This window comes from Sturnus vulgaris, chromosome 5, assembly GCF_052056855.1.
Source record: "Sturnus vulgaris isolate bStuVul1 chromosome 5, bStuVul1.hap1, whole genome shotgun sequence".
In the NCBI taxonomy this organism is placed as follows: domain Eukaryota; kingdom Metazoa; phylum Chordata; class Aves; order Passeriformes; family Sturnidae; genus Sturnus; species Sturnus vulgaris.
The window spans coordinates 69,023,252-69,050,303 of NC_142247.1; the positions used below are offsets into that span (position 1 = coordinate 69,023,252).

Consider the following 27,052-nt stretch of genomic DNA (forward strand, 5'->3'; position numbering starts at 1 on the left):
TGAATAAAGACTTGGCACATACTCACTGTAGAATACTGGTTGGAGCCCTAAAGCACTTCAGGAATGAGTGTTTTGTTGTGGTATTTCTTCTGCTTAGCAGTGATCTGTCTCACAGATACAGGGGGATAATGCTCTTTCCTCTTTGAGTTAATATTTCTTTGAGAAGAAAGAAACTGAACACATTGTGTGGTTTCCACCATCTTATTGAACAGGGGGTGAATAGAAATTATTATTTTAGAGTGCTTTGAGAGATCATGCAACCTCTGCATGAGAGACCTCACACTAATTGACCTGCATGTATGAAATAAAGAACACAGCGATGAGCTAAAATATTACCATAAAGGGGCTATAAAAGGTCCAAAATATTAACAGAGCTGAAAATTTCTAACAAAATGCTGTATAAAATAAACAGATGAAGGAATGGCATGCCTTCTCCCTGAGAAATCTAAAGGTCCTACAAGACAAGTGTAAAGGATTAGACCAGCTGAAAGGTTTACTTCCTATGGTCCCAGGTGAAATCCATCTGGAGACAAGAACAATGCTTCTCCTGTCCTTTGCCATTTTCTAGTTTCTTCCAACAAAAAAATTGTAATGTATATTAAAGTGAAGGGAAAGAAGAAAAATCACATGCCTTGTGGTGACAGCAAATGACTGCACTACTTTGGGGGAGCCTGTATAATTCTCTTGTGTCAGCAAAACTCTCGGGTTCCACAAATGCTCAGAGTAATGGCAAAGGAAGAATAATTCACTGTCAGAATACTTTCTATATTTATGTCTTTTAGTTGTCCAGAAGACAAAAATAGATTAGCTACCTACATAATTTATAAATTGGGTTTTACCACGTTCCTCTGACACCAAATGAATGAAAAAACCAATAAATTTCATAGCTCCTTCCAGCCTCCATACCAGAACATTCACAGAATATGCTGAGTTGGAAGGGACCCACAAAGATCATCAAGTCCAGCTCCTGACCCTGCACAGGAACCCCAAGAGTCACACCCTGTGCCTGAGAGCATTGTCCAAACACATCTTGAACTGTGTCAGACTTGGTGCTGTGACCACTGTGCCTGGGGAGCCTGTCCCAGTGCCCAGCCACCCTCGGGATGAAGAACCTTTTCCTGATATCCAACCTAAACCTCCCCTGGCACAGCTCCAGGCCATTCCCTTGGGTCCTGTCACTGGTTACCACATGGAAGAGTTCAGTGCCTTCCCCTCCTCTTATTGTGCTTCCTCCATTTAACTGATGAAATTTTCACTATCACCTTCAAGCTAAGACACTTGGACTTTGGTTAATATATTCTTTGTCAGAATTCTCTTTGATACAGAGAACACGTTTTTATTTTGAGTGATTGCTCTACACAATACAGATATCTGTGTTTAACTAGTAATGCTGCACTCATGGAGATTTTTAAGGCTGGAAGGAGCTGGCATTTTCAAATGTTCTCAGAACATTCACTTCTGCCTTTCTGCCTATAAATGGTTATAACACTTTTTAGGTCAGTTTTTTTTTTTTTTTTTTTTTTTTTTTTTTTTGTTTGTTTGTTTGTTTTTCTTTTCTTTTTGTTTTGTTTTTTTTTTTTGCCTTTTTTTTAAACTGAAATATGAACTAGCAATGAGCCATTTCTCTTTTAAATTTTAATTTAAATAACACTTCAACAAGATTCCTAAAAACTAAGCCAATCTAGAAAACCAACAGGAATTAGCATAGAAACTTTTGGCCATTCTTTTGGCTAGCTTGTGTCAATAGAGTAATAATGATTTACATCATCTGGATTTGCCTCAGCTGGAAAACTAGATTCAGGATAACAGCATCTAGGAAAGGCAATGATGTGTAAATATTTCTTTGGCTTTGCTACACACACTGTGGATGGAATTAATTTCCCCACCTTTGGCAGGCTCGTTGTTAGTTTAAGCTAGTCTAGTCAAAACTAGACTGTTTCTGAGATTTAAAGACCTTCAATTCAGACACCTTACGTTTAGATTTCTATTTCAGGTTGGGCTGGATTGCCCTAAAGAGCACATGGATGAACTCAACTACCAGATACTACTGGAGCCTTTCCCAGTTTTCCCTCAGACTTCTTGTTCTGCCCTTGATAAAGTAATTGCTATGATTGCTATTGCAAGACTTTCTGGTTCCTCACAGTTGCTGCCTGTCTCTTAGAAAGCTGTATCTTGGAGGCAGAGGCACTTTTTTGTCACATCTATTTACTTCCTACACCTCAGACCAAGGAGTGCCCTTGGTAGAGCTTCTTGCTATACTGAAACCATAGACCTATGCTTGTCTGCAGTACAGCCTTGGGCAAATACCACCTCTCTCATGTCTCAGGCCAATTTGTAAAGTGAATCATAGAATCAGAGAATGGTTTAAGTTGGAAAGCATCTTTAAAGATGAGCAATGAGTGATCTTCAATTAGAACACGTTGCTCAAAGTCCCATCCAACCTGACTGTGACTGTGTTCCAGGGATGGGGCATCCACCACTACTCTGGGCAACCAGTGCCAGTGTATCACCACTCTCTTTAAAAAAATTTTCTTCCTTGTATCTAGTCTAGCGTTTCTTAGTTTAAAAGCATTGCCCTTTGTCTTGTTTCTACAGACCCTGCTAAAAGGTTTGTCCTGGTCTTTCTTGCAGGCCCACTTTAAGTACTGAAAGGCTACAATGAAATCTCCCTGGAGCTTTCTCCAGGCTGAACAACCCCAACTCCCTCAGCCTTTCCTCACAGGAGTGATGCTCCATCTCTCTGTTGATCTTCAGGAATCCTTTTCTCACAGTGGAGGTCAGGGTCCAGGAAGGCTGCTAAAGACAAAGAACTAAATAACCCCCCCTCTGACTGCTGCACTGAAGGAAAGGACCTATTCCAATCACATATGTCCCACTATGTTTTAGCAGAGAAATGGTTTGCAGTGTGTAGTCAGGCTGATTCTTTCCTTAATTTTTTTGGTAAATGTCTAAGTAAAAAAAAAAATTCCAATGCCTTCTCAGCAAAGTCCTGTACCACAAACCCCCCTGGATCTCTTGGAAACTCCCTGCTACATATGCTAACTTGGCATTATTTATGGGCAATGTAAACTGTGCACTTCTCCATTCCTCTCCACCTTGTCCTGTTCCCTTCCTTTGGAACAGATTATCCAGACTGCTCCAACTGTGTCCTTGGAGGTTTTAAAGGCTTGTTTGGATCTAGCCCTAAGCAACCTGATCTCAATTGAGCAGAGAGCTGGGCCACAGAAGTCCCAACTAACCTTCCAACCTCAATCATTCTATGGGAATTAGAGCAGCATAGGAGAAAAGTAGAGAAAGTCAGCTCACACTAAGGTGGAATGAAAGAAGGCTGAAGAATGAAGATTGTTGAAAACTGAACAGTAGAACCAGTTTATGTTCTTGGGCCTGTTTACAGAAACAGAGGTTGACATTAATTATGACAACTCTCATCTGTGGTTTTGATTCTAGGCTGCCACAACTACACTGTGTGGGTGAGGTTTCTAGGGCCCAAACTACATCTAACAAAAGAAGTTCTGACATTAGATCTTTCCTTGAGGTTTTAGATTCCTCTTAGATTCAGCAGCATGCAACAGAAAATAAAATCACAGTAGAAGAATGTAAAGAAAGGATATAAAGAAATCATGCAAAAAGAGTAAAGGTGATTAAAAAAAAATAAAAAATAATATATCTAACAGGTCCTCAGTCAGCGACAGAAAAAAAATGTAAGAGTTTATAAGAGAATTATAAGGACAAAATAAAAAGAAATATTATACCCAAAAGCAGAAATCTCTAATTTTAGCCAGCTGAATTTAAAATCTTTGTTTAGTACACAAAATCTCTTCAGTAAACAAAATATGCCTTTGTCCCTTGCTTAGTCCGAGAGGGATAATAAGCTAAGAGACAACACTGGATTTAAGGATAATCAGATTAGGCCTGCGTTCTCTGTTTTCTTTCTAATCTTTAGTTGCAATAACCAATGATGTTTGGAACTGTGTCTTGAAAACTGTATCTAGACATGAGGAACACCTGCTGGCCTGACTGAAAGACCAAAGATATTGGACAAAGTCTCGTTGTGTTGGACAAAGTCTGTGCAAAGCTTCCGACTTTGGTTTACATGATCTTAGTTTTGTGGTGGTACTGTCATAAACAGAGAATGGCACCCAGCTGTTGGAGGCTCTTATGTACATGGGAGTCTGGACCAACTCCTGGAGTTAGGAGGGATTCTGCACAGATCTGATCTTATATATTTAAGGTCGATGGATTAAGGTGTGTTACCTTTATGTAGCACTAACACCAACTGGTTGTTTTGAAGAAATGGAGACCACAGAGTTTTCTCCTGAATACACAAACAAAATGTCTTATGGAAAAGGGGAATGATTCAAATATAGTAATGTTGGAGCTTATGAAATGAGGATTATAAACATGGTGTGGGGGAGAAGTGGGCAAGTCAATCATGGTGCCCATGTGACATTGCTCTCAGGAATTTGCAGTGGTGTTTCTGGCTGAAATGAGCACATTCTACGGGCTCTGACTGCAGAAGGAACATTTTAAAGGGGAAGAATAATTAAGCAATGACAGAGGCATCATCATTATTAGATAATCACAACCCAGGGGCATTAGCAAACGTTGAGTGTCTCTAATCCCATGGGGTCTAATTATTCTGTGATAATAACCACACCTCCAAGTTTTAATTTATTCTAGTGGAGAAACTGGAGGGGGAGAAATGGGGGCATTTTAATATTTTTTGCTAAAAGAAGATGCGATTGGCCTTTCACTAGGGCTCATCAGTATTCTAATCTAACTAGCATGTGTGATTGGCATTAAATTGTCTGCCCTTTACAGTGATCTCCAGCCCATCCAAATATCCACCCTTGCACAAACTGGTGGCCTCCCTGTTGCTAACAGTACCAGTAGGTCCTGGGTCTATTTCTCAGGGCAGATTTTGGTAAAGGTGAGGTAGATTTTCCCAGTCTGGAGAAGTGTATTTTCCATAATGTCCTCTGACAAACACATTGCCATTGGTATGGAGAAAGAAGTAAAAACGTGCACATTTTTTTGTATCTCGGAAGTGCTGTCTGACATGTCAGAAAGGAAGATTCTAGGAAGTTTAAGTGCTCTGCTTGTGCTTGGATAGGATAAAATTAAAGTGACAGATGCACTCCAGGGAAAGAGCACCAGAAAAGCAAGAGAGCAAGAAAGAGTCAGGGGAAACAAGAATGACAATACAGAAAGACGTATACCAATATCACAGCCATTCTCCAATAAGTCAGTGCCCCTCTGCTTCTTCATTACTCACAGGTGAACTGTGCCCATGAAAGATTGTCCATTTCTTCTCAAGGAACAGGGAAAGAGAAGCAGCAATAGCAAAGGAGGAAGGGAGAGCACCATGCACTCAACATCTGGTCTCTTTATTTGTGTGAATGCATGTGCAAATGAGAGAAAGCATGACAGAGAGGGAAAGAAAAGGAGTCTTTCCCTATGGTGATCCTTCTGGTTCTGGCTTTCTGAAAACAGGTTTATATTTTATGAAGTCTTGAACATTGACATACAAGAATAAAAAAACCCAGAAAACATTAAGAGGTCAGTAAATTCATTCAAATTCTTTACAAATTCAGAAGCCAAGGCCTTCAACAATGGGAGAATAACTTTACACTCATAAATCCATACTATTCAGCACTTCATGGGTTTTGAGAGCTAAGAAAGCTTGGGAGAAGTGCAAATCAGGGACCTTCATTTTAGTCACTTGTTTATGTCAACACCTAACTTGACATTTATGAATGTTGTGAAATTACCATGTCTATACCATGGACCTTCCACAGCACTGCAAAGAAGGAGAAAACAGAGCGTGCAAAGATACTACAGATATGGAACACAAACTTATTAGTTGGTTATTTTTGTAGTTTTCTAATCCTCTGTTCCATAATTTTCCTCCAAACCTATTTATCTAGCAGAAGGTATATTAACAAAAAATGGTATTGATGGGGCATATCTTTGTGAATTTAGGCAGGTTTTGTGAATCTTGGTGTTTAAGGGCACATTTTCCTATGGGATTTTAAAGATTAAGTGAGAGAGAGAGTAAAAAGCAAGTTAATGTTCTGGGCCAATTACACAGTGATACTTCTGTTTTGTTGAAATGCATTTCTCAGTGAAGGTCATCCACCTCTAGAGTAAACTACAAGTTGTACCTCAATACTGTGCCTGCAACATGTTGTCCATTCTCCTCACGACACCACAATGATAAATCTCCTTTGGTTTTGGGTGGGAAGTACTTTAGAGTGGCTCAGGAACAGAATAATAATGCACAGTGGACTGGTTGAGTTCAGCTTCATAGCTGACCATTGTATATTTGCAACTGTAACTCTAACTGAAATCAAACCAAATTGAATCACCACAATATGAGGAAAACAAAGAAGAATTACTGAGCACTTATGACTCTATTTCACTCAGTGGGGCCAAGGGCTGTGGCTGTGCTCGTTGAAGCACCACTGAGTTCACATCAAAGCCATTTCTACAGGGAGCTTCCAGCTGTGCTCTCATGTTTATTACAGCTATCTCACACAATTTGGAGCAGGCTATTGTTCTGAGATGCATGCCCCGATGCTGAAATGACCTCCATGTGGAGCCACTTCAGAATGCAGCCACTTATAAATCACTTTCCAAAGAATTTCTGATCTAAAAATCAAGAAGGCTCTACTGAGGCCAGGATCTCCTGCTTGGAGTACAGGTTCCTTCACATGGCCCCCAGTGTGTCTGCAACATCTTTGACACACTTTCAGCACTAAGCCGTGACAAACAACATGCAGTAGCATCTCTCCATAAATAAAAATATAAAAAAAGAAAAAAAAAGAAAGCAAGCAAGAAAGAAGAGTGTCAGCAGAGTCCAAGGCTATCATTCAAGGCAAGCAATGTTTTTGTTCTACAAGTGCTTACCACATGCATATATACCAATTCAAATTCTAGTACATGGGAGAGGATGGCCTGATTCCTCTTCTTTTTCACCTCTCTCATACATCTGTCTTAAGATCAGGTAAACAGTCCTTGGGAGGTGTTTGTCTTTCCATTGCAACAAGATGGAAAAGACTTGCTTCCTTCAGACACTTAGGAGTCCTATCCATGGTATTTTAGAACACAGACAAGCTAAACCATCTATTGAAAATTTGAGTCAGTAGTTAAAGGAGTTATGAATCCTGAAGGTGCATGCAATTATTTCCATGGCAGATGGGTTTCTAAGTGGGGTGTGCAAGCACAACCTTATTGGAATAGTACATCTACAAAACGCACTTGTTCACCCCTGGGAGCTGCAGAACTTGAGGATTATCTTGCCTCATGTAAAATTACTCAGCCAGGTCCTTTGCAGATGATTTGTAAAGTCATATTGAGTTCACTGTGACACTGGTTCTTTTCATCCATATTACACGTTTTTGTTCTGCAAACAGCAAAGGCAGCTAAGCGTTTACTTGCTTTTAAACTCATGCAGTTGTTTGGACATTGCATAAAATAATTCAGTAGCCCCGTATTCAAGCAACTAGTTCTTTCGATAGAATGTTAAAACAATTAGGCTAAGACATTAAAAATAATAAAAAATAGAATAAAATTAAGATTTTAACAATATTATCTTTTATTATTAATTATAATTCTTCTGCCTTGGGTAAACAGACCAGGAGTATCCATGGACACAAGCACAATCCAGTAGGACTGAAGGAACAGTGTCGGCAGTAGTTGAAAGCTCCTTCAAATGCATGAGTTTTTCTAAGATTTACATTATTTCCAGGGTATTATGAACTGCAGCATTTTCTGGGCTTGTAACTTCTTGTAAGATATGTTACATATAAGCTCACATATCTACCTGTATAGGCAAGCTGATACTGTCATCTTTCTTTAGTAGAAAGCAACCCTGAATGAACTTGAAATAGTGCTTCCAACAGAAAGAAAAAAAGCCTTTTTTTTTTTTTTTTTTACAAACTGGGATTCTTGTAGCTTGAAATAGAGATTAAGAGTGGGGTAGAGAGATACTTATAAAATATAATGTATTATACGTGTTATTTGTATACTGCAAACAGAGTAAATCCTGAAATGTGCTAAGGCAATGGATTTAATACTTTAGGAAGATGATAATGTAATAATGTTTAAAAAACAAACATGTCTCCTGTTGAATTAGATCCTACTAATCCATGGTTTAGTACTGTATGCTGCTTCCTGAAAGAAAAAAACAAACCTAAAAAAAATTTACTAGCACAATGCTTGACTGAAAATATGTCCATGTTTCTGTCCTTCAGTACTAAATGGAATTCTGAGGAAACAGCTGGAGATTTCTGTGCCAAAAATTCATAAACTGATAATGTTGATTCTAAAACAGATAAGGACCTTTGCCAAAATGACCCCTGTCAGGCAGCCTCACACTGTTTCACAAAGTAGTTCTGCCCACCCTGAGCCCATTCAGTGTCTGAACCTCCCTGAGGTCCTTCAGGCTGCACTGATGCACCTGCTCAGAAACCCTTCTGAGACGACAATGTACAAAGACCTGTTACATTTTAAGGGACAAATATGCAAACAGCAAACTGATGGCCTGTCTGCTGCCACCAGCATCCTTCAGGTTATCACGGGCTCATTTTTCCAACGAGGACACCAGGGAGAGACAGACAGTGCTGTTCTAGGGAGGCTCCATATGAATCCATCACCTCTCCTTTTATTGTACTGGGACTCTGGGAGATTCTTAACCACAATTCCCACTCTTTTCTTCTTTCGTCATTTAAGACATATTGAAGCATTATTAAAAATACAAATATCAGCCAGAAATATATGCCTAATTTCCTATTTCTGGCTCCAATTTGTGCTAGCATGCCTGCTTAAGGGTGGGCTAATTATCAGATGGGCTTAGTACCAATATATCTCTCCAAGAAGCAGCATAATCTCTGGGCACTAAGAGCAGTCAAAATCAATTCACTGATTGAGGAGCCTAAGCACAGACTCAGAAACTTAACACCATGTGTGTAACACCAGCTGACACACAACACTTCAGAAATACACTTGTCCTGTCACAAATCTCCTTGAACTATGCAGTCCAATAACAGGCACTGGGATGTGGGCGTGCTAAGGCAAGATTTTCTTCCATAGCTTCCTTGAAAACATATTCTGATGGGCTGAGATCAGAGTTAAGGCATTGAAATTCTCTGTCCTCAAAGCACTAAGATAACAATGCTATTTATATAACTAGAACTTAAATACAAAATTTAAAAACCATACACTTGGGTTAAGTGAGTGTACTGTACATACACTGTATTTTAAAATCTTTATTTAAGATATGTCTTATATTTATCTACTGTATCTTTATCGTAAAAATAATGAAAATTATACTAGGGAAGTTTTCTTTGTCCTGCAAAACTAATAAAGCTTATTTAAAATTATTGTACAATAATGGAACATGCATTAATTCACATGAAATGGCACAAAAATAATCAATTTGTACTACAGCATGATGAGTGCCATTCTGCATTTTAAACCAATCTCTTCTAACATGAAACACGTACTTCAATTCATTCTTTAGCAAACTGTCAGACCTTCCTACACACCTACTGGTAAGGTTATTTTTGGATCATCTTGGAAGCAAATCACAACTATCTCAGTGGGTGTACTGGCCTCTAACAAAATGTCACGGTGGCAGCCTTGCACCACTGATTGGAGAAAAACGTATTGTACTGAAGTGAACAAAAAGCAAATCTTCTAAGAAAGGTTATTTGAACATTCTTCACTGCTTCTCAGCTGAAGCATCTTGTATATTCTATAAAATCTCTACCATTTCAACAACTGTGCTCACAACATGAACACCTTCAGCTAACAAAGACAATCTTCATACTAGATTAGGGGGTAGAGAAAATAATGAGCCACGGATGATAGCTGTAAGTTATAATTCTCTTCTTTGAGCAGAGGGAAAGAATGAATTAATTCTTACAGGAAAAGAAGTGTAATTTTTTTTTCTTTTTCAGTTTATTCTATACTTCACAGTCTTCCTTTTTTGAGGACTGTTATTCTTCAATGTCAGCATCCATCTGAAAATGAGTATTTTTAAACCTTTGTGCTTATGAGGATTTTTTTTTCAGTCTAAGAGTTAATGACTGAATACTGACATAATATGACAAAAGCTGTGCTGGATTTTAAGAGGTCATTAAAGGAAAAAGGTCCCACTTTCTCACTTTCTACCCCATCAGTATTTTTATTCCCAAATATTTCCTCTTAGATATATACACAGCAGATAAAACTAAAGAGTTTTTTACTGAAGCATAAATAGCTAGTTCAGCTGTTTGAATAAATAATAGTTTAGAGAATCAAATAATCATGAGAATGTCATGGAAAATGAAGGCTCCTAAGTCTGAAACTGAATTAGCTTCTGGTTTAGCAGTTCTATCCCCCCACAGCTCAGAAATGATATTGTGTATGTTCATGCAGATAAATTTGGATATATAATTAGATGTTTCGTCTCTTCATTTACACATAGTGGGGCTTTCCTACTGGTTACTGAAACAAACATTTATGTCTGAATTTGAAGAAACAAAATCGAAATGATCTCACAGAGGCTGTGGAATCTCCATCCTTGGAGATACTCAGACCTTGACTGGACATGGCTTTCACCAGCCTGCTCTGAGTGATCCACATTTTACAGTGCTGCATTAGCCTGGCACCACCCAGTCAGAACACACGTTATTTCCCTTGGGAAAGTTAGGGTAGTGGCTCAACTGGGGGAAATGAAATGTCAGTGTAAGAGACAGATACTTTGATCCTGAGCTTATAATGCCCTTCCTTCACATCCAGCTCCAGGCACTGCCAGCACCCACTGAATGAACCCCACAGCTCTGTAGGCTCTGGAGTAGCAGCCTCCCTTTGCTCGATGATCCATTTACAGGATGTGTCAAGGACAGTCTTTGGAGGAGACAATAAGGTTCCTGACACTCAGCTGGGATTCATCCTGCCCAAACTGGGATATTTACAGTGTGGATATCTACAGTTGAGGTAGTCTCTCCAAAATCCCTTCCCAGTTAACAAAAAATGCAAATTTCCGGGTCCCCACCCAAAGAGAGCTGAGACAAACTGGATGAGACAAACCTGGAGTCAGGTAAAAGCTACCCCAGCCCAAATCCTTGTGTTATGAAACACTACAGGTACCTGCCTCTAAAACAGTGTGAAATAGTACTGGTACCTGCCTTTAAAAATAAGAAGTATCCTAAGCAAGTGAAATGAAAATAAAGTGAAGAATTAATTAACTAAATAGAGGTGATTAAAGTAAATAAAGGCAACAATTATCATATCAAAATAAAAGACAAGAAAGATGATTAAATGAGTCTTCAAAAGACCCATGAGAAACTCATGAAAGACATAATATGCCTTTACCTGGTTTTTAGTCTTTCATGATTTCATTTTAATTTTTATTCACTACCATCTGATAATTGCAAGAAACAGTTACTTTAACCATAGGCAATTTAAACCATTTAAATTTTTTTTCCAGGGCCAAGAGACAAAAGAACCTATTTATTGCCTGAGGGGATTTTTACTAAAATGAAAGCTTAATCTTTCATGTTTTTTTAAGCAAAGGCTTTTAAAAAATCATTTCTAACAATGCTGTAGGGAGACACTTCCATGGGTATGCAAAATTGAAATTATAAATTTACAATTATAAAAAAATTAATAGTTTGGGGGATTGTATTGTCTCTGTTCTTTCTGAATGAATATTCTTTCAAGCTTAAGAGAAAGTATTTAGCACATGGAGGAGAACGAGTGTCCTTAGACTCTCTTGTGGTCAAAGCTATTTAGTCAGAATGTATGGCAGAGAGAGCACTGGAGTTTAATTTGTTTGGAAATCCTCAAATATCAGATGTCCTGCTGGCTCCTCACTTCCTGGCCTGTTTTTCTGTGTTGCCAATGTACTGAAGTTGGCCTGACCACTATCTCCTCTGTACTAGTGTGGTGTATTGATGGTTGCTAAATCTTATCTACGTAAAATAAAGCTTCAAGACAAATTTTAACTGAAATAGTCATCTTTTGGGGCTCTTACAACACGTTTACAAAGAAGAAGAGCTCTTGGTCAAAGATTGATTCAGGGGAGATCTTCAGGGGAGATGTATCTGGCTAGAAACATGGATTATGTGTCTGCCATGGTTCAAGGCACACTGCAAGTACACACTTATGCCCATCTCCAGTCTGTGAACTATCTTACCTTCAACAACATCAAGAGAAGGATTAAATTTAAGCATCTACCTTTGCACTGCCCCAAATGTGGGCTGTTTTCTCAACTAAGAAATATTAATTTAATGCATTATCTGGAGAGATGCAAACATTTCTTCCTGGGCTTAGTGCAGGCTTTGAAATCAGACAAAATAATTTATACTCATGAAACACAACAAACTGAAGTGTTCTATTAAAGGAAAACTAGACCAAAAAAATACCCTTAAGGCCTCCAAACATCCACACACTGAAAGGCAGATTTAAATGTTTTCTGCCAACATATTTCAAGTTTTAGTGGAAATGCTTTGAGCTACTATGAAAAGCTTTATCCAACTAAATTCATTTTCTACGGAGGAGAGAAGAATCATTGAAGATATTATTCAGATTTACAAAATATGTAATAGGGTGGAGAATGTGGAACCAGATAAGGAAGGTTAAACTAAGAACATTTTAACAAGGCTTGATTTTAGGTTGGTTGTGCAACATAAATAGGTTAGTGGGCCTATTAGAGATTTTTCAAGTTGTTTGATATTAGAAACACCTGTGTACAGGTACCATCTATAAGACTTTCAAAGGCAACTGGTATTCTGAAGACACTATTTGAAAGGCTAAATGTCCAGAATTTTTTGAAAACAACACAAGTTCAATGTGCTAGCCAAAATCATTAACCTCTTTGGAAAAACCCTTGGTATCTGCTCTACAGTACCACCCTGAGCAATAGGAAGCTCTGGCTACCCCAAAGATACATCTGCCCAGCCCAGTGGAAGCACCTGTCTATCATGGGCCTCTGCAGACCTGGACATCAGATAAAACAACCTCCCAGGTACTCAAGGAGCCTCCAGATGAGGGCAAAAGGGAAACAGCAAGTCAGACAGGCTGGGTAAGAAGAGAGGGAAAGAGAGAAATGTGGGCCTTATGGTTGAATCCAAGTTCTGTGTGTACATGGCAAAACAAAGTGCACAATGGGAACATTCTGGTGCCACTGTGCTGCAGAGCAGCAAAGAAAAAGAGAGTTAATTTCCAGCCCCTCTGCCCCACAGTGAAGTGCACTGAGTTGCCCTGGGAATTCTTGTCAGTATGGGTCAAGATATGCTGTGTGTGTGCTTGGGAGGACAAGGCTGCTCAGACATTTATCAACTAAACTGCAGAGATATGACAGAGCATGCATGAAATGCAACATTTCTGCTTCTATAAATGGGTGGCATTTAGACAGGTGTAACATGGAAACACTGACACTGGGAATGGTCTTTTGCAACGTGCTAAGTCTCAGCTCCAGGACAGAGGGAAGAGATTGCTCAGGTTTAAAAAAAAACCATATCAGCAAGACAAAATTATTTTCACCCAGCCTGCTTCTCAGAGATGTTGCTAACAAATATTATTTTTAGGTCAAGATGAGGCTCATGCCAGAAACAGGAAAATTCTGCACAAATGTAGTATTAGCCAAGCTTATTTCCATTTAACCTCTGTCCCAAACAAACAATAAAACTGTAATATAATGGGAGCCATGGCCAGCACTAACACCCAGCACCACACTCAGTCCCAGTTCTATTGTGCAGTGAAGACTGTTTTCCTTACTGATGAGCTCTAACAGTCTGCCATGAATTACTTTTTCATGGGGGATAAATACACACTTAAACAAGATTAAATACAAATGTTCTTTAGTGGTGTCTAAAATAATATGAATGTTTTTTAGAACAGCAATAAACACACTTCATGATGCAAATAATTACACCCTGCAGCCTTTATGTAACCATAAGTGGCCGAATTCTCTACTCAGCTACATCACTGTAAACCTAGAGTAACTACACTGAAGCAACATCTCTCTCTGTGGAGTCTGGAGATTCTGAAGTGTTACCTAAGTCTGAATTAGCCCAAGTTTCTCTCTATGGTTTTGGAGACATGGGACACACATGGCTGGAACTCCATATGATGGTCATGAAGGCATTTCCACCTCTTATTCCTCTCTTTTGCCCCCATAAATCTTCTACTCTGTGATGAAGTCAGAATCTGGCTGTGTATTCCTTTTGAATCTGACATCACTTCTGCAACTATGCACTCAGGACCACAAGAAAGCTCAGCTGAGATGCAGCAAGAGAAGGGGAAGACAAAGGACTTCACAAAAATTCATGAGGAATAAAGGCAATATGGGAATCAAAGATCAGTATCTTGGGAATTAAAATTAACCACCTCAGCTGATCTTCCTTTAGATGGGAAGAATCTGGTCATGTTCCGAATTCTGTGTGAAAAGTTAATTTTATCTTAAGTTTCCCATGCAATTGTATTTTTCACACAGAGTTTTTTAAAGATGGGTCTGTTAAGCTTTAATGGCCCCTGAAACGAATCTGGAAAGGTGAACACGTCCACATTGGACCACTTGAAAAAGCAGTTATTTGCTTGAAAATAACAGCAACAAAAATGTACTCAGCTATTAAAGGTTCTTCACAATTTACTCCAGCACGGAACTTACGACACAACATGGAATCAGGGTTTTAACAACCACCTCCCTCCCCCTCGAGTGCCATGTTTGTGTGCTGGAAGCAGGAGCTCTGCTCTTACCGGGACTTGTGAGGGCTCCCAGAGCACCAGTCGTTGTGGAGAGAGGGTTTGCATTGGTGGTGGTAGCTGAGGTCTGGGCGGCGGCTGCTGCGGCTGCTAAAGTTGCCAAATTCTGTAATTGTAAAGCGTTCATGCCTATGTGGAGAAGCAATAGGGTTAATTAAAACAGGCAATAATCATCACAGTCATAATCATAATCATCTAAAAGTGCTTTTTTCAATGGTCATGGAGCTTGGGGTGTACCTTGCTAATAAACTCGATTCTTTTCATTCCCAAGACATCTATAATCTCAAACCACCTCTTACAGTTCCTGAAAAGTATTTCTCATCTTTCTACCTTGGAGTTGAGAGAATGCACCAAAGACACCAGCCTATACTTCAGGAAAATTAAGCCTGGTTTGTGCCTCTTCTAAGGGAAGTGTAGAATTAAAAGTCATTTAAACTCTGCGTGAAGCCTAGGCACAATATTATTTCCTGAAACAATGGGGGATGTAAAGAAGATAACTAGAATTTAAAACACATTCAGGACAGGGTCATATAATTGGGATGAATAAAATTTGGTTCCCATGTCTCCTCTGAATATAACCACTAAGGTTATGCTGTGCAGCAGCCAATAATTGTGCTCAATTTCCTTTTGATGCTTCATTTCTAAAAACACAAATGAACTAAGTACATCAAATTAGTATCAGCCTGACCACAGAACCATCACTGAGACAGAGATTTTCAGTCTGTAAGCTCTGGACTATGATGCCAAGTCTACTGAGTCAATCAGTTGCTTCATTATTTTAAAAGATGTGGGGGGAGATGCACCTTTATTTTAGTGAGAACCTTAAAGAAATGGAGACATTTAAATTTAATTTAGATGGCAAGCAAAAGAGGAAAAAAAATAAAGAGAACTTTTGTGAAATGGAAAAATAAGATGATTAAGCAACAGCCAATGGTGTACATTTGCTTAAATCAGAGGGACGGGAGTTGATCTCTCCAAAGGAATTCAAAAGAAAACACCTTTTTCCTTGGACTAGATAAAGTACCTGGGCACTGACCCTAAGATGAAATACTTCAGTAAGAGCTAAAATGCAGATATAAGATGGGTGCTAGCATTAACTAGATTGGAACTTTCTCAGGATCCCCTGAGTAAGACCAACTATCCCCAGGAGCAATGTTCAGACTGGGCATTTACACAAGCACTGAGAGACATGGTTTGGATGGCAGTGACAGATCTTCCTTTGGGTTTGGACATATGAAGGAGTTCTGTGAGGGCTTGAGCTCTCAACAGAGTTGACAAAGTGCAAAAACCCAAACGACTAAAAGAATTTTATTATGTTCTTGTAATCCTGATAATACAAGTACAGTCACAAAAGGTTAGGTAGGAAGAGCAATACCTTTTCCAGACCTAGTGATAGAGCTGGGAAGACTGCATGAGTATTGGGGAACACTCAAAGAAAAGTTGGAATGCCTACAAACTTGTGTGATTTTTTCTGAATGTTAGTTTGCCTAGAAGAGATATTACTTCTCCCTGCACACTTTATATCTCAAACAAGGGAGCTTAACCACAACTTGGAGAAAATGAAAAAAAGAGAGTTTAAATACAATACTTGGTAAGTATGTTTGAGAAGAAAAAAAATGCAATGAAGGAGAGGTACTTTCTAGGAATTCAGAACTCTTGCAATAATGGAAACTAATATTACTTTCAAACACAGGTATTGCAGACTCAGGTTAGTACAATCAATAATCTCCATAAAGAGGAATTCTTACTATCACACCATTATGGACTGTGAAATGAACCTTGATGTAAGCATCTATTTGTGAATAAAGCCCCAAAATGAAATACAACATGTTCCAACAGCCAGGTCAGGCCTCAGGTGAGCTGAGGTTCTAAGTGGGTGTCTCAGTCAATGCCCAAATTCAGTTTAGATGTTAGTGTTTTTGAGAATGTGACACAATTGCAATGGGAAGAGTTGAGATTTTAGTTGATCCAAGATACGCCAATTCAGTCTGGAACTGGAACAAGACACTTTGAGAAATTACATGACCAAGAAAGCTCTTTAAGGTTTCTTTTGGAGGTTAAAGACCATCTTCAAAGAAAAGGCTTTTCTCAAACATTACTAATCCAAACTATTCTGAAAGATACAGTTCAGATAGAGATTCAGGTATGCAAACAACATGGTTTTATTTTTTTAAATTACTCATCTCACTTACTGGCTTGCCTTGGGTGTAAGTATTTTTTCCCCCACCAAAGAATTATCTTGCTTTGATAGTAAGACTGCAGACTATTTCAAACAAGATTTGGGGATGGAAATGACTTAAGCTGGGACCCAAATCTTCGTGAACAAAGCAGTCAGTAACCCTCAAAATGAGATACGGAATTAATTTTCATCCTGGACTCATACTGGTCCTTAATTATGATTTACCTTCCTATTTCATAAGGAGAATAAGTAATTCAGCAAAGAATATCTAGCAAACATTGCTGATCTTCACTGAGGCTGTATTTTCATGCCATTCTGTAACAAGGATTTGGGAAAGCAGTGGGTTGCTCTCCTCCAGAGGAATGGCTTTCCATCACCCACTGTTTAGTTATTCATCAAAAGGATCAGTCATAATTTCTTCTGTGTGAGGGTTTCTTTGGACTTTTAAATGGCATCCATGGTAGGATTAAAGAATTGTGATGAATACAGAATGGTTCTAGAGGACAGCCTAGGCCAGACCAGATCAACAGGCAGCAGGGTAAACAACTCCTCTTTCTGCACTCATGCACTTTTTGCACCACTGTGGATGCAAACCAAACACCATCATTGCCTCATTACACAAAAACTTTTTTTTTTTTTTTAAATAGTGGCACATTTTCTGTATAAGCACAGGAGGAACCCATCAACTTGGCAAATAAGTTTCAATGCTCAAAGAAGGTGAATTAAAAAGAGCTCGGTGGTGATGAAGTTCTCTCCCCACCCAATTTGTTTTACTGTAACAGTGACTGTAAGACACTGGCCACAAAATATCCTGCAGATGTTGTAGGGTGTCAGCTTGGGCGTCTGCAGGACAAAAACCTGCTGGCTATTGTCACACCTGAGTAAGAGAAGGACAGCAAAGACCCCCACTGAACTGAGCCCCCAGATGTGAGTGTCAGCAAGGGCTCATGGCACACACTGTCACCCAGCGTGCTCCAGAGCCCGTTTTGTCAACAGATTTATCACTTAATATGCATCCTCTTTAAGATCCTCTGTCTGCTCAAACATCTGAAAAATAACTCCTGTCATCACTGTTTCACGTTCCCCAGGCTTTTTACCATCTCTGCTCCCTCATTATTGGTTTCTCCCATCAACTTGTCAGGAGTGTCAACATCCCACTTGCTTGGACAAACTTGGAGGAGGGAAACCAAATGCTTTGAAATCCCAGACCCCAAAAGTACTTCGCTTTCAAATAGGGATTTTTGGTTCAATTAAACCTCAGCGAAGGTACAGTTCTGCAGTTCTGTGGGATGAATCTGCTCTCTCATTCTCTCCCCTTTCACACACGCTCTTCACACATTTCACATCCTACAGTTTTTTCAAAATAGTCCCAAATCCCACAACAGAGCTGGACAGCAAATGAGTAGATGGATTTTATTTGAAAATGCTGCTCACTCAGCAAATGCACCTCTCTCTGAAGAAATGCAAATAGCTTAACGCTGAGGAACAGCCTCATAGGCAGAGCTGCACATGAAAAATGAATATCCTCCTGTAGAGGAAAAAAAACCCTTCTGGGTAAGGAATAACTCTTGATCTTCATGATGGAGACAATGTTGGGAATTAAAGAGAAATGATTAAAAAACCCAGATTCACAATACAGTTTGATTCCATTTTTAATAACATGTATTTACCAATGTGCTATCAGCTTGGCAAATATTCAAGATCGCAAGGAAATTCAACTTTCATTTTGTTATTTGGCAGATTAAAAAAACAATTAAATTATGTACAAAACAGATGCACAGTATGCCTTGCTTGAAACTTAAGATTTAAAAAAAAATTATTTATAAGGATAGGGGCATGAAAATTTAATTTAATGTTCACCTTAGGTAATTTTGTGTCTTATTGTTCACAGCAATTACCATAAATCTACATATCAATAAGCGAGAACAGATGTCAGTTGTTACAAGTGCTTGCCAATCAGGCCTGTTAAAAAGTGACAGATGGATGGTGATAGAACATTCTCATAAGGCCTATTAGCACATTCACAGGAAATTTTTGTAGTGCTGCACAGTCACAGATGCAGTTCTGTGAAAACACGGGGAAATTTGAGAGCACGAGATTTACATTTTACAACTTCTTGTGCTGCCTCTGACACAAACTTTCATACAATGAAGCAATTTGCCTCGTTTCAGTCACTGCAGCTTTTCTCCTGTGATAACTGCAAATTTGGAATTATTGGGTATTTGTAGAGGAGGGAACGGAGTCACAAGCCATTCCTGAATAGTTCTTAGGCCTCATCAGCTCTTGGGTTTCTAAAACCATAATAAAATCATATTAGAAAATAGCTGAGATTTGCTTACTGCACAAATTCCTAAAAAAGGAAGGCACCAGCTACATTTAGTGGCATGTATGCATGGAGAGTTTCAAAGTCAGTGGTGATTATCAGAACCAAATCTGATCGCTCATAAGCAGTTCCCACTGACTTGACTTCCTTTGCTTTGGAAATTTTATCCTTCTCAATTATTAGGATTTGTTCCATCTGAATTAAATCCTGGCAGCAGCTTAAAAAACGTGGATTAAGGTAAAATTTATCAACTCCAGGTTAAAAAGCAACTATTTGCTAACACTGACATCAGCCATTTTGGATGCTGATGGTAAAATGTGTATAAAGGTGTGGAGGGTGAGGCTATTCCAGTAATATTCTAAGAATGAAAATCAGGAGAGCTAAGTGCCACCTCCATCAAACCACATATATTCAGTGGCTACTTTTAGAAAAGCTGCTTATCTGAAAAGTGCTTGAGGTACCCTGACCAGTCATTGTTTGATTGAGCAAAGCCCTTAAAACAACTTTTAAGTCCACAATTGAGTCTGCCCTGTATATTAAGAGTATGTGCTTAAAACTGACTGCAGGTTCACAGAATCATAGAATAGTTTGAGTTGGAAGGGACCTTAAAGATCACCTAATTCCATCAGCCCTCAAGCCATTTTTTGACTTATGTAGGATTTCAGCCCATTTTCAGGTTTTACATACTCTAAACACACCCTGGCAAGAAAACTGCTTTTGTCAATTGGAACTTCTTCAGTCCTAATGGGAAGAATTAATCTGATCTAACTTTGCCAAAAAAATTTTATTCACTCAGGCTCTTGCAATTGTCAAAGAAGAGAGAGGGGACAATGAAATCATCTGATCATAAAAGAGAATCATAGAACCATTGACTCAGAATATTTGAGTTGGAAGGGACAATAAAGACCATCTGCTATGGGCAGGGCCACTTTCCATTAGTCCAGGTTGCTCAAAGTTTCACCTTTCAAGTGACATCTTTCACCAGACCATGTTGTTCCAAGCCCTGTCCAACCTGGCCTCGAACACTTCCAGGGATGGGGCATTCCCAGCTCTCTGGACAACCTGTGCCAGGGCCTCACCACCCTCACAGGGAAGAACTTCTTCCTAATATATGTAGTATTTTCCTAAAATCCATAAAGTAGATTAACCCTGGCCTTGGTAGGATGAATCATTGCCTGGGAGTGACTCCCTCCTCACTCACGTTGCAGGGATGCTTTCTTTCCAAACTACTGAGGTTCAGCTGGATGAATTCCATCCCCAGAGGGGGCGAGGCAATAAAAGCCCCCCCACCCTCCATTTACTGGTTATGGAAAGCCCACACACTACAAATCTTGTGCCCAGACTTGGCCAAACTTGCACATTGTGCACTTTTACCACCTGAATAAGCATATCTCCTAACTGCTGAGCACTGTTTTTTCCTCTCAAGGTGCCTCTCCTTCTCCTCTTAGAAGGAACAATGTGTGGATTGTGAACAGGCTCACTTCCTGTAAACTCTGTCTCTCCAAAAATGCTAAACAGAGTATTTGAGCTTTGTCTAGGAAAAAAAAAAAAAAAAAGCTAATTTTATATGTTAAAATAACTAGGACTTTCAATGGAATTAGTATTACAAAAGCTGAATATTTTTTGGTCCCTGAGGTCAACATTTTCAAAACTGGTAGTTATCTTTAAGAAACAGCTATCTCCCTTGAGCTGGAAACAGTTTGTCAGTGACCTTTACTTTTAATATGATATCCCTAAAGAGGTCATAGCAGGAGAAATCCTCCTTCTGTATGGCTTTGCTGGAATGAAGCCATCCAAGAGTCAGAGGATATAAAGGATCCTTTGGCCAATGCAAAAGTATAGAGCTTTTGTGCAGATGGTCCTGGCTTCCAACTGGTCCCTCCAGATCCACTGAGCCAATCCAACAATTAGAGGAAAATATTCAGAAAGCAGAACCTCACAGACTTTCTCTCACCCATCTGCTCCTACAGACTCTGCAACAGGAGGAAATCTGGCTTGGGCAGTGGAAGAAGGGTGGAATGGATAGAGCAGGGCTCAGAAAGTGCCAGAAGTTCGACCCAAAATGTAACCAAACTGTGAGAGAACTTGGACAGGACTGGAAAAAATATATACATTGGAAAAATATAAAAAGTCCCAGCTGCAGATGGCTTAGGGATCTGAAAGACAAAGAAAAACTCATGGTTTCTCAACCTGTATAACTTCAAAAAGCAAAATACACTGTCTATTCAATGAAATTAAGAGCCCTTTGTGTCTTTTATGAGTACTGTACTTTTTTTTATGACTTGAATGGTCACATATAAAAAAATATTGCTGTATGAAACAATATTTGCTCCTGCCAAAACGTTTGACATTAATGGACTATAGAAAATCTTCCTATTGTTTAAATACAGAAAACATTGAAATATTTTCTACAATCATCCTAGCACTAGTAAACCTCCCTTTACACTGCCTTTATAGCAATTCCCAAGCTCTTAAACAGGCAGGTTGGCTTAAATAACTGCAGCTTTTAGGACCTGCTCCAGTGCCAGCCAAATTCAATTCAAACATTCAAGCAACATCAATCTCCTTTGAACTAAGCTTCCCATGCAATTTGGATGTATTTGAAGGAGGCGTTTTTTGTTTGCTTGAAAGTTTGCTAGTGTTTAATGTAGCTTACATTGTCTTTTAAAGTAAGACAAACAAATCACATAATATAATTCATCTACATTATTAGCCTTCCCTAAAGACACAGTGCAGGCTAGACACTGGGGCTGGAGAGGCACGTGAGAGGAAACACTGCCTTTAAATTAGCATTAGCACTAGAAGATATCAGAGAAGGGGAGGAAAAGTGAGGAAGTGCTCACTATGAAATAAACTCATAAGGATGCATGTCCTTGCATGTTTTATACAGGACAATGAAGCAGACTTTGGCAAGGTAGAATTAGTGCCTGTAATCAAGACCAGGGGATTACTGTAATACCAAAGGCACCACTGCCAGCTCTCCCACCTTTATTACCAGGCTCAACACATTACATTGTTTTCTTTGGCTTAACTCATGAGGTAGAATGATTTCATGAAAATCTCGTTTTTCAATAGAAGTGAGATAAAACTAAACTGCAGAATCAGGCATGGAACCTTAAAGCTCAGAAAGCAAAATGGCAAGCTACAGCTTTTTTGTCTCTCAAATTTCAGGATTTCAAATTTTCATTAAACCAGTTTCATTATTTGCTTGGAATTCACAAAATGCTGAATTTATAGCAGGGTCAGTTGGCTACTACAGCAAAAGCAGTGTTCACTTTTAGACCTGGTGCTGAGTGTTTAATGTCTGTATGTTAGAGAGTTCTTGAGAAAAATCCCCATTTTTCTTTAGACTGTATTCCCAGCTTACAAATAAACAAACAAACATACACACAAACAAGCAAACTCCAATACTCTTCAATCACAAACACCTAAAAATCCCACTCCCTTCACCAAAATCAAAGAACCACTGCTTTTGCAACATAAGAACTACTTTAACCAGACTGAGATATGGTATTAGGGGAAGGGAATTTAAAACTGCACACTGAAGAGCAGTGTCTTTGCTCTGCTAGCAAAGAAAATTGCTTTGATTTAAGAAATAATATCACTGAGCATAGCAAATAACTCTTCACATGTGCAGTGGGGTTTGTGCTGCTCCCCTTCTGTTCTGTACAGAGACAACACAAGCTTCAGCAGTACCAATAAACACTTGCAGATCCAAAGGGCCCTAATTTTGTTCACGGGGGTAGCTATATCAGAAGTCCTAACATAGCAAACCGTGACTTCATCAAGATTTAAGCACAAAAGAGATGCTAGAGCCCTGACATGGAAGTAAGGGTGGAATTTCAATGGCTCATGTGGCTTTTGATCAAAGTTTTAGTGTCTGAATTACATGGTAAGCACACCCATCGACTTCAAGGATAAAAAAGTTGCACTCCTCAAACACAAAGTTCAAAGAACTTGAAAGCTGCAATGACGGATCTTCTTTAGCACCTCACTCAATTGTGTCTGGATTTTATTCCTCACTTTGAAATGTTACATTAATAGGCAAACTAAATGCAATATGGAATTACATATTAGATTCTTTTTTGTGAAATGAACCTGTACAGCTTAAGTTAAAAAACTCTAGGCCTTCACAAATGTTCAAAGATAGCTTCAGCTGGTAATGCAAGCTCTTGCTGCAGACATAGGAGTACTTTCTATTCCTTTCACAAAACATAATATACAAATTGTTAATACCAGATGCACTGCATGACACAGTACTGCCTGATTCCCAGGGAGAGGACACGAACTCTCAGTTCTAACAATGAAATAGTGCTTCGTTTTTGGCACTTTCATGTAGAGATGTAGCTTGGAGAACAACTAAGTTGCACTAATTTTACCTTGAACATAAAGATTTAAGAGTCACGTGTTTTGGGGAAAGGAGTAAACTTTAAGCTGTTTTGATAACATGAATATAAGATATAAAATACATTTTTTTCCAAGAGAGGCAGTCAATCATCAAATTATCCCATAGATGAGTGCATTAGCAATCTAATTTGCAGTTGAAAAAAGTATATCCCTCGAGTAACAATGATGTGCCACTATGATTTCTTAAGATGACTTTCTCCTTAGTCTCAAGACCATATGATTTTCAGAGAATGAATCACACCCTGGATTGAAAGCCCATCCAAGGAAATACTTGACTAAAGTCCTTAGTTTCAACACAGTTCTTGAAAACAAAGCTGAATCTACACTAACAGTGAGAAATAGGCAACATAAACTTCTAAGGTGCACATAATGCGATGGATATCACATTATTTTTCCTCAGTGTCCCAATTCTTTCATTTTGTAGACCTAATCAAATATGAAAACATTAAAACACAATCTTTGAGCTCAAAACCACTTCCAAAAATGCCAAGTATAAAACTGTTGCTGAACCTCTCTGTTCTGTTTATCATATTAAGATACATTATTTTGATGGAAAAAATGCTAGATTGCAAGTCTAACATAATAGAACCAGCAAGCACTGCCAGCAGGTCTGAGGAAGAGAGAATAATTCAGAGATATTGTCATCTGTAGGCCAATTTATATTGTCAGACAGCAGGTTCACATTATTCTCTGATGTCACTGCAATAATGGCATAATATAACGATTGAGCAAAGAATACCTGTGGGGTATAGCTATACAGTGTGGTATATATATACTTGTTAAAGTATTTCAGGCTTCATTCAAAGCAGAACCAGAAGCAGCAAAAGACCAGGATTAAAAAAAGAATGAGAAATGGTGCTCATAAAGACTTCTGAATATTTTAGCCCTTGTTTTGTGATGATGAAGCAAGCGTAATGTTGTATTTCATTGATTCAGTGGGATCATGATTAAAATAAACGAATGTAGCAATTTAGGGGTTTTGTGATTCTTTCTCTTTTTTTTCTCCTTTAACAAGAAAAAAAAAAAAGCTTTTTAACAGTTCCTCACGGCAGGCATAATGTGCATCTGTGCTCTGATTTACTGCACATGCTGCCTTCTCTAGCATCATGTTAAGTTAGGATATCAGCATGGTAGGTCACACAGTGGGAATGACCTTTTGCTAATCACTACACATCAGTTACTACTGGCACACAGCTCATTACTAAGAAACCCTCCAACTAGCTGGCTTTCAAATCCGCTCACACTTTGATTCTTTTTTCCCCCTTTTCTTTCTTTCTTTTTTTTTTTCCTCCAGACTGAAGATTATACTTTTACATAAAATCTCTGTTGTGTAATTGTGCCAACTAGGGTTCCAAAGTCAAAAAGGCACCCAGTTAATTTTCCATGATTATAAAAGGAGCCTGAAAATTCATACTGAAGGTAGGCCTGTAATCTTGGGTTTCATTAAAAAGGTCAGAACATTTTTCCTCACCACATATTATTAAAATGTTTGAGGGCTGCCATTAATTTGATTTTTCAGGACACAGAAATCTCACTGGAAATTAGAATGTAATCCTGTTGTTGCTTTCCTGACACTTTTCATAGGGCAGGATACGGCTGCGGGGACTAAGAGCTCTCCTGCAATTTACAATTGGTTACTTTGGCCAAATGGCAGGTGACTAATGCAAGACAAACTGTTTGCACAACCTGGGAGCACTGGGTTTAATTTCAGTCCTGAAAGAGGGGTGAAAGTGCTTCTATTGACGCTGAACCGTGAGCTGTCCCCTGCCAATACATCTGCCACACTTAATACACAACACGCCCCCCACCCCCTGACAATGTGATTATTAGAGGTACAGAATTCAATAGCTTAAGAATACAAAACATAGCAGGAGCAAAATGAAAGGGTTTTTAACTCACCGGCCATTTGCTGAATGCCGCTGAAGGCACCCAAGTTACTGGAGGAAGTTGCTTGCTGCAGGAGCTGCAAATGAACCACAACACAGCAATCTATCTGACACTAATGCAACAAATGAAGCTAAAACTAAAATGAGCCATAATTTCACATTTGGAATATTTCTGCTTTCCTTTACATTTATATAGTCTCTTGCTTCTGTCTGCTGTTGGAATGAACATCCCTAGAGTCAATGCTGTAAATCCATATTAATGTCTAATCTCTATTAAGAAACACAGAGACACAAGGGAAACTCAATAACATGGCTGCTTTAAAACAATTAATCAATTTATTCTTTTTAACAACCAGGTGTTAAATCTATTTAAACCAACATAGTGTGACTAATTACAACCCTCTGTAGTCTAGTAGTTACCATAACTCATCTCTGTCAATCATGGTCCATTCTTTCCCACCCCTGCAAATTCAGTTTTTTCTTTATTGTCTTTATGAATCAAGCACACAGATATTCATTAGACTGGTATTTGTATATATAGAAATTTAGCCTGTCTCAGTATTAATTAGCCAACCTCAGTACTAAAATACATATTTAATTGCTGGGTAAATTGCTGTTTATATAACCATACCAAAACATCGTATGCACACAAATCATCATTTGTATATATTTATACATACACAATACATATATGTGGGCACACCCATTTCATAGAATCATAGAAAGGTTTGGTTTGTAAGGGACCTTAAAGACCCTCCACTTCCAACCCCCCTGTCACAGGCAGGGACAACTTCCACTAGACTGGGTTGCTCAAAGCCCCATCCAGCTTAGCCTTGAACACTTCCAGGGTTGGGGCTGTCTCAGCTTCTCTGGATAACCTGTGCCACTCTCTCACCACCCTCACAGGAAATAATTTCTTCTGAGTATCTCATCTAAACCTGCCCTCTCTCAGTTTAAAACCACTACCCCTTGTCCCATCACAAAATGCCCCTGTAAAAAGGCCCTGTCTGGCTTTGCTGGAGGCCCCCTTCAGGTATGGAAAACTCTAAGGTCCCAGAGGCTTTTGATCTCCAGGCTGAACAGCCCCAACTCTTTCAGCCCTCTCTCCATAGCAGAAGTGCTCCAGCTTTGTGGTCTCCTCTGGATTTGCTCTAACAGGTCCCTGTCCCTCCTGTGCTGGGGTCCCCAGAGCTGGATGCAGCACTGCAGGTGGGGTCTCACCAGAGCAGAGCAGAGGGACAGAACCCCCTGCCTTGATCTGCTGCCCACAGTGCTGGGATGCAGCCCAGGACATGGTTGGCTTTCTGGGCTGGAAATGAACATTGACAGGTCGTGTTAAGCTTCTCATCCACCAATACTTCCAAGTTCTCTTCAGGGCTGCTCTTGATCCATGCTCTTGTGCTTGGGATTGCCCTGATTCAGGGTCAGGACCTTGTACTTGGCCTGGCACTTTGTGAGGTTATATCTATCTTACTTGGAACCATGAGGAACCCCCAGATTATC

The 27,052-nt window shown here is 39.1% G+C and overlaps 1 protein-coding gene across 17 annotated transcripts in view; it reads right to left on the bottom strand.

Annotated features, from left to right (window-relative positions):
• The window catches only part of CELF2 (CUGBP Elav-like family member 2), a 535,828-nt gene that overhangs the window by 18,483 nt on the left and 490,293 nt on the right, over window positions 1-27,052 (bottom strand). For all 17 annotated transcript variants that reach the window (XM_088165937.1, XM_088165951.1, XM_088165948.1 and 14 more), the window contains 2 exons: window positions 25,563-25,626; window positions 14,749-14,883 (listed from right to left, as the gene is read on the bottom strand). In XM_088165937.1, the coding sequence (XP_088022063.1) occupies window positions 14,749-14,883; window positions 25,563-25,626 (199 nt within the window). The remainder of the gene's footprint in view (window positions 1-14,748; window positions 14,884-25,562; window positions 25,627-27,052) is intronic.